We start from the raw sequence: 18,815 nt of genomic DNA, 5'->3' as shown, positions 1-18,815 counted from the left end.
AAATTACCAATATTTTAATAGAAAATATAATTAAAATATTTTAGTAGAAAATCAGCCGAGGGCCACATTAAAGGTCTTGGAGGGCCAGATCCGGCCCCCGGGCCTTATGTTTGACACCTGTGTGATAGAAGATTGGCTGTAGATCTCTCAATTAAAAGACCCAAGTTGATCATTGAAGACTAGAAATGACTGAAACTCTCTTAAAATGTGATTAACATGTGATTAATTGTACTGCTCTAACAATAAATATATCAAATAAAAGTACCATATTTTTTGGACTATAGGTCGCACTTTTTTCATGGTTTGGGAGTTTCCTGCGACTTGTACTCCTGTGATACTTATATATGTGTATATGTTCTAGTCTTGTGTGTCAGTATCTGCTGCTCCTGTTCCTCCTGTACCACTGTCACTTGGCTCTACTGCTCATGTCTCCTGCAGAAAGAGCCTCTGTCATGTCTGTATCATGCCATTCGACCAGTCACCATTACTTCTGCACCACTGAAAATTTTACATTTAAACAAACTTATAAAGACACTGAGAAGACTGAACACACATTCCCCCCAAAAGAAAATCATACTGTGGAGATTACAAGCTGCAAGTAGTGAAATATGCAGCTGAAAACGGTAATCGAGCAGCAGAAAGAAACTTTGGAGTGAGAAACTGTTGACACCGGGAGGATGCACCATAAAACTTTCCTGGAAGTCACTGGATGGATCGATAAAGTCTGGACTTCAGTGACACTGAAACCATCCTGTCGAGATTCAGAAAGGCCGGAATAATTCTAACTGGAACTGATGCTGAGTCTGACGACAGCGACACAGAAGAGGAAGCAGCGCTCTGTTTACCTCCGGAGGTCGTGGAGTTGCTCAGAAGTGACACCGAGGATGAAGAATTGAATGGATTTAGTGATTTGGAGTGAGATGGAGAGTTTGTTAAACTTGTTCTGTTCTGTTGTTTATGTTATAATTATCTGAAGAACTGTTCATATGTGACGTTAACAGTCTGTTCTTCTCTGTTCTATTGTTAATAGGGTTAAGGCTCAAGATGAAATATCGGTTCCTGGTCTCTGATTTTATAAAATACATTTCCCCCAAAAGTGCGACTTATATTTGTTTTGTTTTTCTTCATTATGCATTTTTTGGCTGGTGCGACTTATACTCCAGAGCCACTTATAGTCCGAAAAATACAGTCCTTGAAATTGCAATTGCACTCAATTTAGTTCCACTTTAAAGCCATAGTATGTTTGTAGATATGGATATAATTTCCACAGTATGGCATAAAACTCTGTCTGTTTCTATTTCCATGGAATCACGCAGTCGACTTCAGAAAGTTACACACTATCACTTCAAATTGAAATACAATATACATAATTGTACTTCCAAAACAAATATTTAAACCTCACTTTGAATTTGTGCAGTTCTTCTGGAAGTCGTTACCGGCCGACCTGGAGGCCCCGGAGAGAGGCCCTGAACATCGACAGCATCTTCACCCGGCAGAAGGGCTCGTGCGTGGGCTACAGCGCTCCGCCAGTGCCCCCTCTACCTCCAGAGCTCCAGGACTCTTTCGTTCCCGTGCCCGGCCCTGCTCCCCCTCCTCCTCTGCAGCAGGGGGCGGCAGAGGCAGAGGGCAGGGAGGAGGCCATGGGACCCCCGGCCGCTCCGCCCCTGCCCCGAGGAGCGGACCACCAGCCCCGCCTCATACAGAGGATGGAGAGCGGCTACGAGAGCAGTGAGAGGAACAGCACCAGCCCCGACCGGTGAGAAGCAACTTTGATTTACTTTGCACGGTGCGTCATTCACTTTAAAACTGCAGTACTGCTGGGAAATAGTTATTTAAAGGGCCCATATTATGAACATTTAATTGGTCATATTTTGTTATAATACTACTCTGTGCTAACCTCGTCAGCTAGATCAATAAACGCTTACGTCACAAACCAGGAAGACGTTTGGAAACATGCAATGACAGCTTCTGGTGTAGTTTCCGACACTGGGATCGCCAACTGCCTGTGATCAAACCCACTGAAGGAAATGTGATCAGCGGTAAAATGAAGACTGCAGACGTATGTCCTGTTTGGAATCATGCACTTGGGAGTCGTGTGTCAGTGGGGAAATGAAGAAAAACTGAGGTATGGTTGTAATTGTTGATTAGCCGAACATAAAGGAACACTACAATGACATGTAGATGAGGAAAACTGGATGTGGGAAGTTGTAATTGTGTCTTTTCAAATGTCCTGGTTTGTGACTTAAAGGTTGTATGGAGGATTTTTTTTAGTTTCAAACTGTCAGTGAAAGATTAAAATACCATTACAGAGACGCAGCAGCTTTTTAATTATGATGACCAAAAAAAAAAAAAAAAAATCTATCAACTGTGGACGTGTTGAGGCCAGATAAACATCAGCCAATAGAAAACGAGGCTCCCTCATTTTCTATTGGCTGTTGGGTTGTCAATCAAACTCCCTAGTATAACTGACTCGTCGGAGCGCGGGGATTACGTAGTTTACGCAGCGGTTCTTAGAGGCATTTTTCGAACTGTCGCTTCCTCGCATTTCGCACAAAGTTTGTCGCGACGGCGGACGAGAATCCACGACCGGTTCGCCGCAAAAGAAAGTCCGTTTTTGAGGTCGCTGAAAGAAGAAGAGAAGAGGAAAAGGAGCAAAGCCAAACTGAGGTGATTCTTGGAGATCTCGTCCAGCGATGGCGCGACCGAAGCAGACGAAGGGTCTAAAAACTGACGCGTCGGTCGCTGAATTACTTCTAGACAGGAAACTTCAACAGTAATTCTGAATGCGCACAAGGACTGTCACTGTATTTCTCTTCCCTTAAAAAAATCCTCTATACAACCTTTAAGCGTGAATATTCTCACGATATTAGTGAGTTCCTGAGAATCCATGTGGACTGGCTCCATGTTGTGATTGGTCCCTTGTCATCGGGGGTTTAGATCAATCATATATCAGCACTGTGAACCAAAACAAACGCTATGTGCTTTTGAATCCTTGTCTTGTTCTGCTGTTGTGATGCTTTAACCAATCTGAATCAAGTATTCATTATGACATTTCTGCTTTTCGCACTCGCTTCCAGTGAGAGCTGTTCCGGATTAAAATGTGTAGAACTCACTTCAGAGTGACAAACATATCCATCTGGCATTAGTGTGGTACTAGGGATGTAACAATAACCAAAATATTGTGATATCGTTTCGTCAAAAGTCTCACAATAATATCGTGGACTGTCACAATATATCGAATCACAAGTTCTTTTGCTTAAATTCATGGTTTTATAGTAGCAACAGTTTATGAACATCAAAAAACTAACATATCCCATGATTCATTTCAGCGCAGACAACATGAAGAAACATGTTTTTACTTGAATTCTTGGGATTATGATGGAAATAATTCACACCAAAATCCTGTCAAGGTGTTGTAAAAACAAAAAAGTGTCTTATCTACAATTATATCAGCCTCTTCAAAATATCACAATAAATATCATACCGTGAGATGGATATCGTGGTAATATCGTACCGAGAGATTTGAATATCATTACATCCCTACAGGTTACTAATTCTGATAAATATAAGCAAAGTAGTATTAATTATTATTAATAATAGAATTGTGGGGTTTATATGAAAGAGCTTAAATGTCTGTGTGTTTCCTGTTGGTCGTGACAGGGAGGTGGGTCAGCAGAAGCGCGCTCTCATGTCTGGACCTTCGTGGAGATCGGTGCCAAAGTCCAAAAGCAGCGGCGCCATTTTACAAGAGTCGCCTCGAGACGGCAGCGCACTGCCCCACACAGGTACTGAACACACACACACCACCAGCACAGGTACTGAACACACACACACCACCAGCACAGGTACTGAACACACACACACCACCAGCACAGGTACTGAACACACACCACCACACAGGTACTGAACACACACACCACCAGCACAGGTACTGAACACACACACACACCACCAGCACAGGTACTGAACACACACACACCACCAACACAGGTACTGAACACACACACCACCAGCAGAGGTACTGAACACACACACACCACCAGCACAGGTACTGAACACACACCACCAGCACAGGTACTGAACACACACACACCACCAGCACAGGTACTGAACACACACACACACAACACACACACACACACACAGGTACTGAACACACACCACCAGCACAGGTACTGAACACACACACACCACCACACACACACAGCACAGGTACTGAACACACACACACCACCAGCACAGGTACTGAACACACACACACCACAGCACAGGTACTGAACACACAAACACACCACCAGCACAGGTACTGAACACACACACACACCACACAGGTACTGAACACACACACACCACCAGCACAGGTACTGAACACACACACACACCAGCACAAGTACTGAACACACACACACCACCAGCACAGGTACTGAACACACACCACCAACACAGGTACTGAACACACACACACCAGCACAGGTACTGAACACACACACACACACCAGCACAGGTACTGAACACACACACACCACCAGCACAGGTACTGAACACACACACACACCACCAACACAGGTACTGAACACACACCACCAGCACAGGTACTGAACACACACACACCACCAGCACAGGTACTGAACACACACACACCACCAGCACAGGTACTGAACACACAAACACACCACCAGCACAGGTACTGAACACACAAACACACCACCAGCACAGGTACTGAACACACACACACCACCAGCACAGGTACTGAACACACACACACACCAGCACAGTAGAACACACACCACCACACAGGTACTGAACACACAAACACACCACCAGCACAGGTACTGAACACACACACACACCACCAGCACAAGTACTGAACACACACACACACACCAACACAGGTACTGACACACAAACACACCACCAGCACAGGTACTGAACACACACACACACCACCAGCACAGGTACTGAACACACAAACACACCACCAGCACAGGTACTGAACACACAAACACACACCACACAGGTACTGAACACACACACACCACCAGCACAGGTACTGAACACACACACACCACCAGCACAGGTACTGAAACACACACACACCACACCACACAGGTACTGAACACACACACACCACCAGCACAGGTACTGAACACACACACACACCACCAGCACAGGTACTGAACACACAAACACACCACCAACACAGGTACTGAACACACAACCCACCAACACAGGTACTGAACACACAAACACACCACCAGCACAGGTACTGAACACACACACACCAGCACAGGTACTGAACACACACACACCACCAGCACAGGTACTGGACACACACACACCAGCAGCACAGGTACTGAACACACACCACCAGCACAGGTACTGAACACACAAACACACCACCAACACAGGTACTGAACACACACACACCACCAGCACAGGTACTGAACACACACACACCACCAGCACAGGTACTGAAACACACACACACACCACCAACACAGGTACTGAACACACACACACACCAGCACAGGTACTGAACACACACACACCACCAGCACAGGTACTGAACACACACACACCACCAGCACAGGTACTGAACACACACCACCAACACAGGTACTGAGTCAGCACATTCAAAGGTTACACAGTGAATCTTTAAAACCGCAGAGGAGCTTCACCTGTGTTTGTGTCTCAGGCCCAGGGCGCAGTGAGCTGGATGAACTGCAGGAGGAGGTCGTGAGGCGGGCGCGGCAGCAGGAGCAGCAGAGACGCAGAGAAGCAGAGAGAGAAGCCGCTCGGGGATTCAACCCCAAACCCAGCAAGTACCTGGACCTGGACCAGCTACAGCACCAGGGTAACACACACACACAAACACACACACACGTTTACATCTTTAATATGTGTGTACGGGACAAACTATGGTAAAAATGTGGGGGATATTGACAAAACATATTACTTATGCTTTTGTATTAGTTAGTAGATGTAGTTTTGTAATCAGAAATGTTGTGTAAATGTGTCACTGTTTGAATTTTCTTACATGTGTAGAAGAGGGAGGGGTTTTGATATGTTTTAATTTAATCAAATGTATTTATTATTATTTATTTTATTTTAGGTTCAAATTTTATTGTATTATTTATTTATTATATTCATCATTTTTATTTTAATGTTAATGTAGGTTTATTTGATGCAGCTTTATGGCCTAAATATTGTCATTATTAGTTTGTTTAGTTAACAGAGAACACTATACCCAGTTTCTTCTAACTTCATGCCAATATTTGCCAATATTATTTTATTACATGTACAGGATTTTGAATTTTTGATCACATAGCAAATTGCTGATTGAGGTTTTTAGTTTTAAGTTGGATATTAACGAAATTGTACACAAGATTTACATGTACAGTGGTGGATCCAAGCACAAACTCTGAGTGTCTAAAATGTTTCACTTTCAGATCGTTGGAGCCTTTTTTTACGGGCACTAATTTTACATGCACGCCAGGAAAAAACACTTACTAGTAGCGATGGTATAAGACCTCGTGAGACAAAACGCCACAAAATCGTGCACAAATGATAAAAATTATCTTGTGAGATTTTTTTCGCAAGTGTTTACATTTGGATTGGGCGAAAAAACTTTAATATTTGCTGAGTTACTTCTCTTACAGTTCCAAAAAGCAGCACAAGAACAAAAACAAAAATATGAAATCAAATAATTAGAAAATTGTCAAGCCAAAATTGGAAATATTTAGGAATTGTGTTGAAATCTCGTATCTCGTTTCATGTCCTGGAAACTGTGTCTCGTCCCATCCCTTTTAACTAAACAACCCAAATTTAAACCGATTTATCAAACACTTGTAAACTCGGAAACTGAAATTTAAAGATCAAATTATCAAAGTAAATGCGATGTCACTTAAGTATGCCTGCCAAAACTGTTTTTATACGTATGATAGCTGCTTTTTTAGCAATTATAGCTTCAAAATTTTTGTGCTGATGCCAAATTATGAGACGCAACTGAACGTCTCGTAGCTCCCCAGTTGTGTTTATTCAGTTCTTTGACCTGCATGTAAACTTAGTGAGTTTTAACAGATATTTTTGCCAATTTTTTGCCAAAAAGCGGAGTTGTATTCTGTTTTAACCCTGGTGACTAGACTCTTATTTTGACATCGTCTTCTTCCCTTTTGGCCGCTCCCACAGTGACATAAGCAAAGGTTATTTCCAGTACAGTCTGAGGGCATCGGAGCTTTTGTTTATTTAGCAAAACGGTTTGAGTTTCCAGATCAGGTTTCGCTCAGAAAATATCAAAACGCTGCAGATCTGTGACTTTGCAATTGGACACTGGACACGAGCTGTTATTGGGTTGATTTTGGACGGTTTTAAAGTGCACATGACAGGTTTTCAGGTCTTATAATTATTACTTTGGTTGATTTTTTTTTTTGTTTTGTGGTAAATATTTAGAAAAGTTGTGAAAGAAAAGTACAGGAATTGCTCTGTTGATACTTTGCAGCTGATGTCATCAACGTTCCCTGGGGGTGTGGTGCCAACTGTAGGCACTGCTCTGTCTGAGGCCCCGTCCACACTAGTACATATTCGAGTCGTTTTCGTTGTGGATGCAGTGTTCAACCATACTTATCCGATTAAAAACGGCTCCAGAGACGGAACCATCTGGTGCCGCCAGCTCCCACCAATTCATCCGAGTACAGATCTGATCCAGCACTGTGTGGACTCCTGAAAACACTGATACACTGATGTTGGTCTTTGCGCCGCGAAGTAATTCACCGCCAACACACTAAGAGGCTAGAATATATGTCCATTCATATAAACGGTCTGTGTGTACGACCTGCAGACGTATAATCTCTGAAAAGTTTAACATGAACCATCTCCAACGCGACAGAAGCACAGAACAGACTCACCATCAGCAGAACACCCCTCTGTCACAGAAAGAACACTCATATTCCACTGAGTCGTGTCCTTTAGTCCGACAGAAGCTGCATCAGAAACACAAGGAGCGAGCTGTTTTGAGTTTATGCAAATTAGCCATGTGGTTTTGTTTCTGTAAAAAGTCCCAGTTCACTAATCACTAGTTTTAAACATAAAACATAGTTTTAGTGAACTGAGTGGTCTAACCTGTCATGTGCACTTTAACTCTGCGGCTGGTGTTGACTTCTGCTGTGGTTTTGACCTTGTCTCGTCCGTCCCTCCGTCCCTCCATCCCTCTGTCCGTCCATCTGCTTCTGTCCACACTCTTCTTCATTTATTCATCAACTCACTGTCTACCACCCCAAGTCCTTCATTTAGTCGCCATTCAGAACTATTCATACATGCTTTCAATTTTAAATTTGAGCATAAAGTGTGGGTGAAGTTACAGTGTTCTAGTATTAGTTATAGTAAAGTATTAATAGTAGTGGTTGAAGTAATACCTAAAGTAAATAATTACTTAATTAATTAATTAATTAACAGTGCGATGTGTTACTTTTCTGGTGGACTTAAACCTTTCTATTTTCATGCAGACCAAACTAGACCAAGTTACAGGTCAGATCTGTGTTATTGTCGTCTCTTCTAAACAAAAAGGCACAGACGTTCAGAAATAAATCATAATAGCCTCATTATAACTTAACAAAACGATGTAACTGCGTGAAAGACATAATAAAATCCCATGACTTTTCCAAAACTTTCATTGAATTTACAAAATTCTGAGACTTGAAAATGACATTTTCAATTTCCATGACCAGAAGTGGGACCAAGTCATTGTTTTGCAAGACTCAAGGAAGTCTCATGTCTGTGACCTCAAGTCCGAGTCAAGTCCCAAGTCAAATACAGGCAAGTCCAAGTTGAGTCTCAAGTCACTGGCCCATAAGTCCAAGTCAAGTCCAAGTCGTCTGCTTTGAGCTTCAAGTCATTTCAAGTCTTTAAACCAAAATACCAAATATAGCTTAGATTTTTTGGAATTTATATGAATTTTAAGATAAATTGTATTTAAAAAATCTATATTTATATATGAGTATTTATAGAGTATATAAGAGTTGTAGAAATTAATTTAGTGCTTTTTATTTATTTAAATGTCTTGACAAGGTCTTAGAGTGAATCATTACGGTCAGAATAGAAAGAATTCAGATTTAAAAGTGCTTCTCAAGTCACAGGCCTCAAGTCCCAGTCAAGTCCTAAGTTATTGACCTTCAAGTCCAAGTCGAGTCCCAAGTCTTAGTCCATTTTATCAAGTCAAGTCTCAAGCCTTAAAAATAGTGACTCAAGTCTGTCTCGAGTCCACGTCACGACTTGCAAATCCCCACCTCTGTCCAGGACTTTTCCAGGATTTCCATGACCGTGGGAACCTGGTTTTCACTTTTTTGTTGAAAATCTAACTCCTAAACAGAACCATGATCGCTCGAAATGATCACAGGCTCCTGAAAATGTGCTGTTTAAATCCAGTTTGTAGTTTTTCTCAAGTTATCAGACTTGACGCCGAACAGTTTCACCGTAGAGATCCGCGTAGAACACCCCCGGCACAATGTCACTGTGAAGTATGAGTAAAAAAAAGACAGAATACTTAGTTCATTGCAGAGGACGTTTTATTGCAGCCTTTGCGACTTGAAAATTGTGCCGACTCAGATTGCAATTTTTGATTCGATTGCTTGGTCATCCCCCTCCTTTGTGTCTTCTCATGCTTTTCTGTGTTTCCCCTGCACCATGACATTGCAGTACATGTCTCCTCCCCTCCTCCTCCTCCTCCTTCTCCTCTTCCTCTTCTTCTTCCTCCCTTCATGGTACTTGCCTGTTTAAAGGGAACATATTACACTATTTTCTGATCTGTGTTATAATGTTGTTTCCTCATCACAAACAGACCTGGAGTTGTGTTTTGTTTTGTTTCATTCACTCGTTTAACGCACAAACCTGCATATTTAGGCTGAGTTCTTCTCTCAAACGGAAAACACTCTGTTCAACCTTGTGATGTCAGAAAGTGCCCCACTGTGTTTTTAAACTCCATACAACTTCACTAGAATAATTTGGATGATTTCAGTGCTGAAATTTCCAATCTCTTCTAAACAAACTCTAAGGCCCCGTCCACACTAGTACATATTCGAGTCATTTTCGTTGTGGATGCAGTGTTCGTTCACACTAATCCGATTGAAAACGGCTCCAGAGACGGAACGATCTGGTGCCGCCAGCTCCCACGAATTCATCTGAGTACAGATCTGATCCGGCACTGTGTGGACGCCTGAAAACGCTGATACTCTGATGTAGGTCTGTGCGCCGCGAAGTAATTCACCGCCAAAATGCTACGAGGCTAGAATATATGTCCAGTCATATATACGGTCTGTGTGTACGACCTGCAGACTTATAATCTCTGAAAAGTTGAACATGAATCATCTCCAACGTGATAGAAACACAGAACAGACTCACCATCAGCAGAACACCCCTCTGTCACAGAAACAACACTCATATTCCACTGAGTCGTGTCCTTTATTTCGACAGAAGCTGAACCGCTTCAGTGCACAATAGCGAGATGTTTTTTGAGCGCTCAGTTTATGCAAATTAGCCATGTGGTTTTAAGTTTCATTTCTGTAAAATGTAAACAAATGTGCTCAAAGCTGTGTGGATAGGGAAGGATTGCGGACACAGAAACAACATGTCTGGACACAGATCATTTCCGATATGGTGATTTTTTTCAGTGTAAACGTAGTCTAAAAGTGTTTTTTTTTTGTTTTGTGTTTTTTCCTAAAAAGCTGTTAACTTAAACGACCACTTCATGACATCACAAGCTGGAACAGAGTGTTTTAAGCTTTGGAGATGTAGACAGACTAATAATAAAGAGTTACTCAAACATGTGAATGAAACAAAACACAACTCCAGGTTTGTTTTAAAGGAGGTAACAACATTATAACATGTTTTAACAGTCCTCTATGATGCAAAATTGACTCTTGTGAGCTTTAAACCACCTTGTGATGTCATTTAGTGGTAGTTTTTGAAGCTAACAGCTACCTTTTACCTTAGATTTTGGGAATTCTATGGGTGAAATTATCCAAATGAGTCTAGTGAAGGTGCATTGAGTTTGAAAACACAGTGGAGCACTTTCTATTTGAGAGAAAAACTCAGCCTAAATATGCAGGTTTGTGTGTTAAACATGTGTGAATGAAAGAAAACACAACTCCAGGTTTGTTTGTGATGAGGAGACATTATAACATAGCTCAAAAAATAGCATAAAATGGGCCGTTTAAAGCTCACAAGAGTCCAATTTTTCGTAATATAGGACTAATGTTAAACCTTTTCAGACCTGGGCATAAGCAGGTCCTTGCTCCAATCCATTTCCAGCTGAATCTGTATCAGGGATTATAGCGCCGTGTTCTGCCAACCTTGACAAAGCAAAGGACGCACACAGCAGATGGCTTCACTATCAGAGGTCTTACGTAACACTATTTCAGTTTCCCACGTCCCATGTAGACGGATACCAGCAATTTGTCTCCATTTTTGCACACGTTACAGCCAATGAAAGCGCCACCCGAGCCGTTTTGATTGGCCTATTCACCGTTTAGCGCTAATCGGGACCGCTCTGTTGGTGTCCTCCATTTTGTTTGTAGTAACTGACTAACTGCATTCAGAAATTGTGTTAAAATGAAGGCATGTTTTAACTGTTTTTTGTGTGAAATACTGGTAACATTTTATATGAACTACGCTTTAATAGTCTCAATAAAGCATGAATAAAGACTGTTTTTCCATAAATATTAGACTTAGACAAACTAATAATATAATAAACAAAAAGCAACAATATAAATGGTAATAAATTCTAAATAAATATACAAAATTGTGATACAAAACAATGCACTACGACTTCACAAACCTGATTCGATGTGCTGTAGTTTCATTAGCGGGATGCACACGACTTGTATTGTGATAACGCTCTAAAGGGGGAGTGACTTAGCACGGGGAGCAAAGGAATGCGGGGCTCAGAGTGTGAAAAACGAAACTGAAACTTATTAAACACGGTAAGACAATGTTTTACACTGAATAGAGCATTTTCAAAACAATAAAAGTAATACTGCCTTTTTAAGAATAAACTAAGCCTGATTCTTAATAAACTATATATTTTCATTATTAATTAAGTCTTTGTTCATGCTTTATTAAGGCTAATTATGGTGTATTTACTATAAAGTGGTACCAAAATGTTTCTTCTCTAATTCACTAACTACTGTAATCTAACATAATACAGATGTTTGAACCACAGAGTTGCAAAGTGGAGGGAGATTCTCATTAAAAACATGATAATAATTTGGATTTAATTTCAAAACTGAATGCTTATAAAAGTGAAAAAATGCCTAGCACACTCAAATGGCCAATGTCCAAAAGCTTTTAAATAATGTTTCGGCAAAAAAAAAAGATCTAGATATCATTACATCCCTATTAGAATGTCTTTTTTGTTTTTATTGTAACATATAATTAGCTCGCAGTACTAAAATAAGACTGATAATTGGTAACATTTTACGCTAATTTAATATTTATCTCTATAGTGATTTGATTTTAACATAAAAGTTTGTGAAATCTACTGATAACGTTGAAAAATCTGACCAAAAAAAGTTAAAATTGAAGGCGTTTTGTGCAACTTTTCGGCTGGAGGGTCCATTCCACTGCTCGTTTCTATGGATACGTCATTGCTCTGTCTGGAATGTTCCGCAGTATGACTTTAAACAGCTCTAGTTTCTATTCATTCAACTCGGCCTGGCTTGTAACTTGGTCCGGTTTGGTCTCCGTGAAGATTTAAAGTTTTAATACCAAACTGTGAAACCTTCCAGACAAAGCAATAACGTCTCCACGGGAAAAAAAAACAAACAAAAAGCATTTGACAGATCCTCCACCAGAAAAGTTACACAATGCACCTTTAAAGTTAAATAACTCAGAGTTCTGTAGACAGTCAGAAACTTTTCCAAGTCCAGTTTCCGTCTCCTGTCCGGGCTCGTATACGTCTGAAAACGCCCACACACTGCAGTCCAGTCTCACAGTCCAAGAGCTGCTGCAGTTTTACCACTGATGACTCACTGCACAAAATACAACGCTTCTTCTAGAGCAGATAAAACGGGAAATGTGAGACTGAGTGTGGTGCAGCGGTTGGCACGTCACACTCACAGCAAGAAGGTTCTGGGTTCGGCTTCCGGGCAGAGCAAGGACTTTTTCTGTGTGGAGTCTGCAGGTTCTCCCCATGGTTCTTTCTCCTTTCCTGGTTAAATAAAAAACGAAATAAAGAATAAATAGCATAAATAATGAGAAAAAAAGTGGTGAATTAGATTTTCTGCAGATATTTTACTCAAACACAAAAATTGCAGATATTTTAATTATCACACAAAAACGATCTGAGAAATATTGAGTGTAATTTAGTATATTTTAGTATAATGTTGATGACTTTTTCTAGTTTGTGCAAACCTGAAAGAGTCAAAACGGGGGTGTCAAACTCAAATTCACAAAGGGCCAAAATTAAAAGCTGAGACTAAGGTCGTGAGCCAAACTAAATACATTATTTATTGAAACATTTCAACAACTTCTGCATGTTTTCTCTTCTTTCAAGATATGTAATGTTAAACTTTTTCTAATTAAAATAAATGTTTAATAATAGTTTTGCTTAAACATACAATCCAGAACAAGCAAAATATAAAATAATAACAAAATTTTAAATAAATAATGTTTCTAAATTTGGAGTTTGACATGTCTGAGTCAAAAGATTTGGGCCATTTTTACAAATTGAGAAGATATGGAAGTTTGTGAATCTTGTATACAACCTTAAAATATGACTAACTTTATTGTTTATTCTTCATCATTACGTCAGAATTGATACTATGCAGTGACATCTCGCTGGGGGTGTCCTGCATGTATGTCTAAGGAGGAATATTCAGCAGTTACTAGTTATTAGATGTGTGAAAACGCAATAAAAAATGTAAAATGGATTTAAATAACACATTTTCTGGAGCCTGTGATCAGTATGAGTGGTCATGGTTCTGTTTACGAGTTTAATTTTCAGCAAAAACCTGAAATTGGCTAAATGAAATGAAACTATTTGCTAAAGCTTGTAAGTGTAATGTTATTTGAGAAGGACTTTAACAGCACAAAGCAGCTCACCTGTTGGAGTTGCATCTAAGTCGGTTCTTTGTGGTCAGATTGTGTTACGACATCTCACATGCAAGATTAAGATTTTTTAAGAGTAACAAAGCTTCAGACAGAGCAGTGCCTCCAGTTGGCGTCACCCCATCCGCTGCCAAGTATCAGTACTGCATTAGTAATTACTTAGATCGAGATGTTTATTCATAGCAGTAGCCATACTAAAGTAAAAAATGTAGCTACTCCACTCACTTCTGACTCTCTTATGCTGCGTTCGTTTATCCATCCGTCTTCCACTCGGATCTTGGATATGACGCTTCACCGTTTTATTATGTTTTGTTTGTCCGACTCGGAGAAAAACGTGGATGCCAACCGGAAAGCTGTTGTCGCTTTAGCATTGGCCAAGTACCAGGCGCTCCAAAATAAGTCTGTGCTTCAACTACACAACCTCCAGGAAAAATTCTGTATACATTTTCAGCATAATTCAGTTTTTTTAGTGAAGTGAAAGTGTTGGTGTCGCGTTTTAGTCGATCGTTTTGGCACGTTAGAGCTGGAAATGGGATAAAAACATGGGCGACACCGACCACCAAACCCACAGGGAGTGATACGGATGCAGTAAAGTATTGCAGTACGCAAAGTGTGGTCCGTGTGGTGTACGGGAGGAGACGCAGCATGGTTTAGTCCTGGTTAAATCCTGTTTTAGTCCTGGTTTAAGTCCTGGTTTTAGTCCTAGTTTAAGTCCTGGTTTCAGTTCTGGTTTTAGTCCTGGTTTCAGTCCTAGCTTTCATTTTGGTTTAGTCCTGGTTTTGGTCCTGGTTTAACCCTGGTTTAGATCTGGTTTAGAACTGATTTTAGTTCTGGTTTAGTCCTAGTTTTAGTTCTGGCTTTAGTTCTGGTTTTAGTCCTGGTTTTAGTTCTGGTTTTAGTCCTGGTTTCAGTCCTAGTTTTCATTTTGGTTTATTCCTGGTTTTGGTCCTGCTTTAACCCTGATTTAGATCTGGTTTAGAACTGATTTTAGTCCTGGTTTAGTCCTAGTTTTAGTCCTAGTTTCAGTTCTGGTTTTAGTTCTGGTTTTAGTCCTGGTTTTAGTTCTGGTTTAGCTCTGTTTTAGTCCTGGTTTTAGTTCTGATTTAGACCTGGTTTAGAACTGATTTAGAACTGATAGAACTGATTTTAGTCCTGGTTTCAGTCCTGGTTTCAGTCCTAGTTTTCATTTTGGTTTATTCCTGGTTTTGGTCCTGCTTTAACCCTGATTTAGATCTGGTTTAGAACTGATTTTAGTCCTGGTTTAGTCCTAGTTTTAGTCCTAGTTTCAGTTCTGGTTTTAGTTCTGGTTTTAGTTCTGGTTTAGCTCTGTTTTAGTCCTGGTTTTAGTTCTGATTTAGACCTGGTTTAGAACTGATTTTAGTCCTGTTTTTTGTCCTGGTTTAGTCCTGGTTTTAGTTCTGGTTTAGTCCTGGTTTAGAGGCGATGGAAACACAGGAGGAGGCACAGTTCACGCAGCTTACGGGAGGGGCGGGGGTCTCACTTTTGCGGCCCGGTACCAAATGACCCACGGCCTGGTACCGGTTCACGGCCCCGTAGTTGGGGACCCCTGATTTAAACCACCAAACCACCGGGCGCAGACTTCTTGGATTCTGTCTCGGAAACCTTGCTCAGTCTGAGAAAAAGGGGCGTGTCTTTGCTTATCGCTCGGCAACGTCTTCGAACTTCCAAGTCGGATGGATAAACGAACGCACCATTAAACTCCCTCCATCTTTGCAACTCAACTACTACTACAGTACTACTACACTTACTAACTTCTACTTTCAGCCAGTGACCGTAGTGCATGACTCCCCCTACATAACCACGTTTATTTTTCTATTTCTTTTTTAATATACCTGTTTACCCTCTTCTTCTTCTCACTCTCCCTGTCTTCTGTCCTTCTCTTTCTGTCTCTCTTTTTCTCCCTTTCTTTGGTTCTTTCGGTGTTAACGCCCTCAGCCGTGCTCAGACCCCTGCATGAGGCAAATGCTCATAGCGGATTGGCTGTAGCTGCGTGCATGAGGAGCACTGGCGGCCCAATCAAACGCAGGCAGGATCAGGAGGCGGGACGAGAGGCAGGAAGCGCCCGCCCACACTGTCCTCGCAGGTACCGCTAATGTTGTCCCTCCTCTTTTGTCCCATGTGAGTGTCCACAGCGCACCTGTACCTGTGCCGTGTCATGACGTCACCCCAGGACCCTCGGAGAGTCCCTTGGGTGCTCGCCGTCCAAAAACACCACCCATATTTGTGTGTCTTTGACTGTCGCTGCTTCGAGTTTTGCTGTTTTGTGCTTTTACCTATTTGTTTCTTTTCTATTTTCAAATGTTTTTAATGTGTGTTTTCAGGAACGGTGAGACATTAGGACAGTTTCCATTGCGATTAACAATTTAAAACTAAACATGACATGCTCTGAATGTGGAAAAAACACCTCAAAATGTTGCATAAAACTGATACCTATAACAAAATACTAAATTATAAAATGCTAGAGACTTGATACCAATTAGCAGATTTTGACAATCCAATCCAACTTTATTTGTATAGCACATTTTATAAATAAAACAGTTTCCAAAGTGCTTCACATACCAAAATAAAACATTTTACATTAAACGGCCCATCTCATGTAAAATAACTCTTTTCACATTGTATCTTCTGCGCATAAACAAGCACAATTTGGGTTTTGGAACATCCATTACACAATAGTTATGAAATCTTACTGATTTCTTGGAGGCGTCACAGACCAGGAACTATGAAAGTCCGACTATTGCTTCCCCCCCCGTCCTGAGAAAGCACAGGCTCCGCCCTCCAAACGTGACGTAGGCTCTGAGTGAGCCGCCCTTCCTCCGCCATCTCAGGGAGGGAGGGGGAGACAGGCGTGACCCTGATAGAGGCAGGAATAAACTTTTATTCGTCATGGAGATACAGCGCGTTCAGCCGCATGTAGGCATGGGGGGCGGGTACGAAGCGCTTTCTGCTACGTCAAACGCGTCTTAGGTGGAGCTGCCGCGTCATCGTTGTAGCAGCTTTAGTTCGTTGTCACGTGGCAGAAATACGCTGCAATTTGTTAAAGAAAATGCCGAATCAATCTAAAAAATACTTCAGCGACATATACAAGGCCCACACATCACTCTTAGAAGGCAGAAAGCTCTGAAAAGTTGATTTTGCATGAGATGGGCCCTTTAAAAAGAAAAAAAAAATCATCAGAATTATATTTATTATGTTTCAAAAATTAAGAAAACTATTAGAGTAAATAAATAAAATAATAATAAGTGTTCTAGAGTTTGGGGTCGGTCACAGAGAAAACTCTGTCCTCCTGGTTTTAAGTCTCGTTTTGGGCACCATGAGCTGAAGATGGCCCTCGGACCTCAGTGCACGTGTGGGGGAGTAAATCTGGATGAGGTCCGAGATGTATTGTGGGGCCAGTCCATTTAAAGCTCTAAAAACAAATTATAAAATCTTAAAATCAGTTCAAAAATTAACAGGAAGCCAGTGCAAAGACGTAAGAACTGGGGTCATGTGATCACGCTTTCTGCTCCCTGTCAAAAGATGCACAATTTTCAATTTAATTATCAACACATAATAATAGTAGTTTCTTTAATATTACCATGTTACTTTATACTAGCCCTGATAAACAGCAATTTTAAGTATATATATAATTTGTTTCAGTATAATACTTAATGATAATCAAACCAGATTTAGTTTTGAGACTAGTTTTATAACTGATTAGTGTGTGGGGATCAGATTTTTTGACAGTCATAATTTCCTGTTTGACCTTCATCGTGTGAATGTGAAATAACTCGGGCTAAAACTGATCTTGAATTCTAATCACATTTGTTAATAGACCATTAAATGTGACGCAGTAATTAGTACTTTATTACATTACGGTTAAACCTCTCATGGAGTAATGACAGCTCAGATACTCAGTTTTCTTTTACACTGATACTGTACTGTATTGGAGACCCGTATAAAGGTTCACTATGTAACTTTTCTGGTGTAAGAGTGGGATATTACACAGCATGGCATTAATCTCCATGGAGACAAGCAGCTCACAGTACGATTACATGCCTTTCAACTTGTTTTTAAAGGGCCCATGTCATGCAAAATCAACTTTTCAGAGCTTTCTACCTTCTAAGAGTGATGTGTGGGCCTTGTATTTGTCACTGAAGTGTTTTTTAGATTGATTCGGTGTTTCTGCCACCCTCCCACGTGAACTAAACTAAACTAAAGTCTGCTACAACGATGATGCGGCAGATACACCTGTGACGCATTTGATGTAGCAGAAAGCGCTTCGCCTCCACCCCGCATCGGCTGACAATTCCCGCATGAAGACCTAAACAAAAGCGACAGCATAAGCTCATTGTTCTACACTGCAGTGTCCATTCCAATCCACTTTATTTCTATAGCACATTTCACAAACAGTTTCCAAAGTGCTGCACAAATACATAATAATAACAACAATAATAATAAGATGATAATATAAACTACTAAAATAATACTAGTCTTAAAATAATAAAACCAGTAAAATCAAAATAAATAAGTGGAAACGATATAATAAGTTTATCTACTAGTGTTTATTAATACTTTACCAATCAGTAATGTTCATCGTTTGATTCTGGGTCCAACACAAGCGGCTGAACGTATCTCCATGATGAATAAAAGTTTATTCCTGCCTCTATCAGGGTGCACATCTGTCTCCCCCTCCCTCCCTGAGATGGCGGAGGAAG

General features: G+C 40.8%; 1 protein-coding gene across 1 annotated transcript in view; it reads left to right on the top strand.

The window, feature by feature from the left end:
* The window catches only part of usp54b (ubiquitin specific peptidase 54b), a 180,581-nt gene that overhangs the window by 137,303 nt on the left and 24,463 nt on the right, over positions 1-18,815 (top strand). The window contains exons 14-17 of the mRNA XM_055149922.1: positions 1,418-1,756; positions 3,661-3,785; positions 5,696-5,854; positions 16,054-16,201. Of these exons, the coding sequence (XP_055005897.1) occupies positions 1,418-1,756; positions 3,661-3,785; positions 5,696-5,854; positions 16,054-16,201 (771 nt within the window). The remainder of the gene's footprint in view (positions 1-1,417; positions 1,757-3,660; positions 3,786-5,695; positions 5,855-16,053; positions 16,202-18,815) is intronic.

The sequence above is a fragment of the Boleophthalmus pectinirostris genome, unplaced genomic scaffold, assembly GCF_026225935.1.
Source record: "Boleophthalmus pectinirostris isolate CB_2022bp ecotype Guang Dong unplaced genomic scaffold, ASM2622593v1 HiC_scaffold_14, whole genome shotgun sequence".
Lineage (NCBI taxonomy): Eukaryota > Metazoa > Chordata > Actinopteri > Gobiiformes > Gobiidae > Boleophthalmus > Boleophthalmus pectinirostris.
The sequence above is the reverse complement of the archived record's forward strand: the minus strand, read 5'-3'. Positions and strand labels throughout refer to the sequence as shown.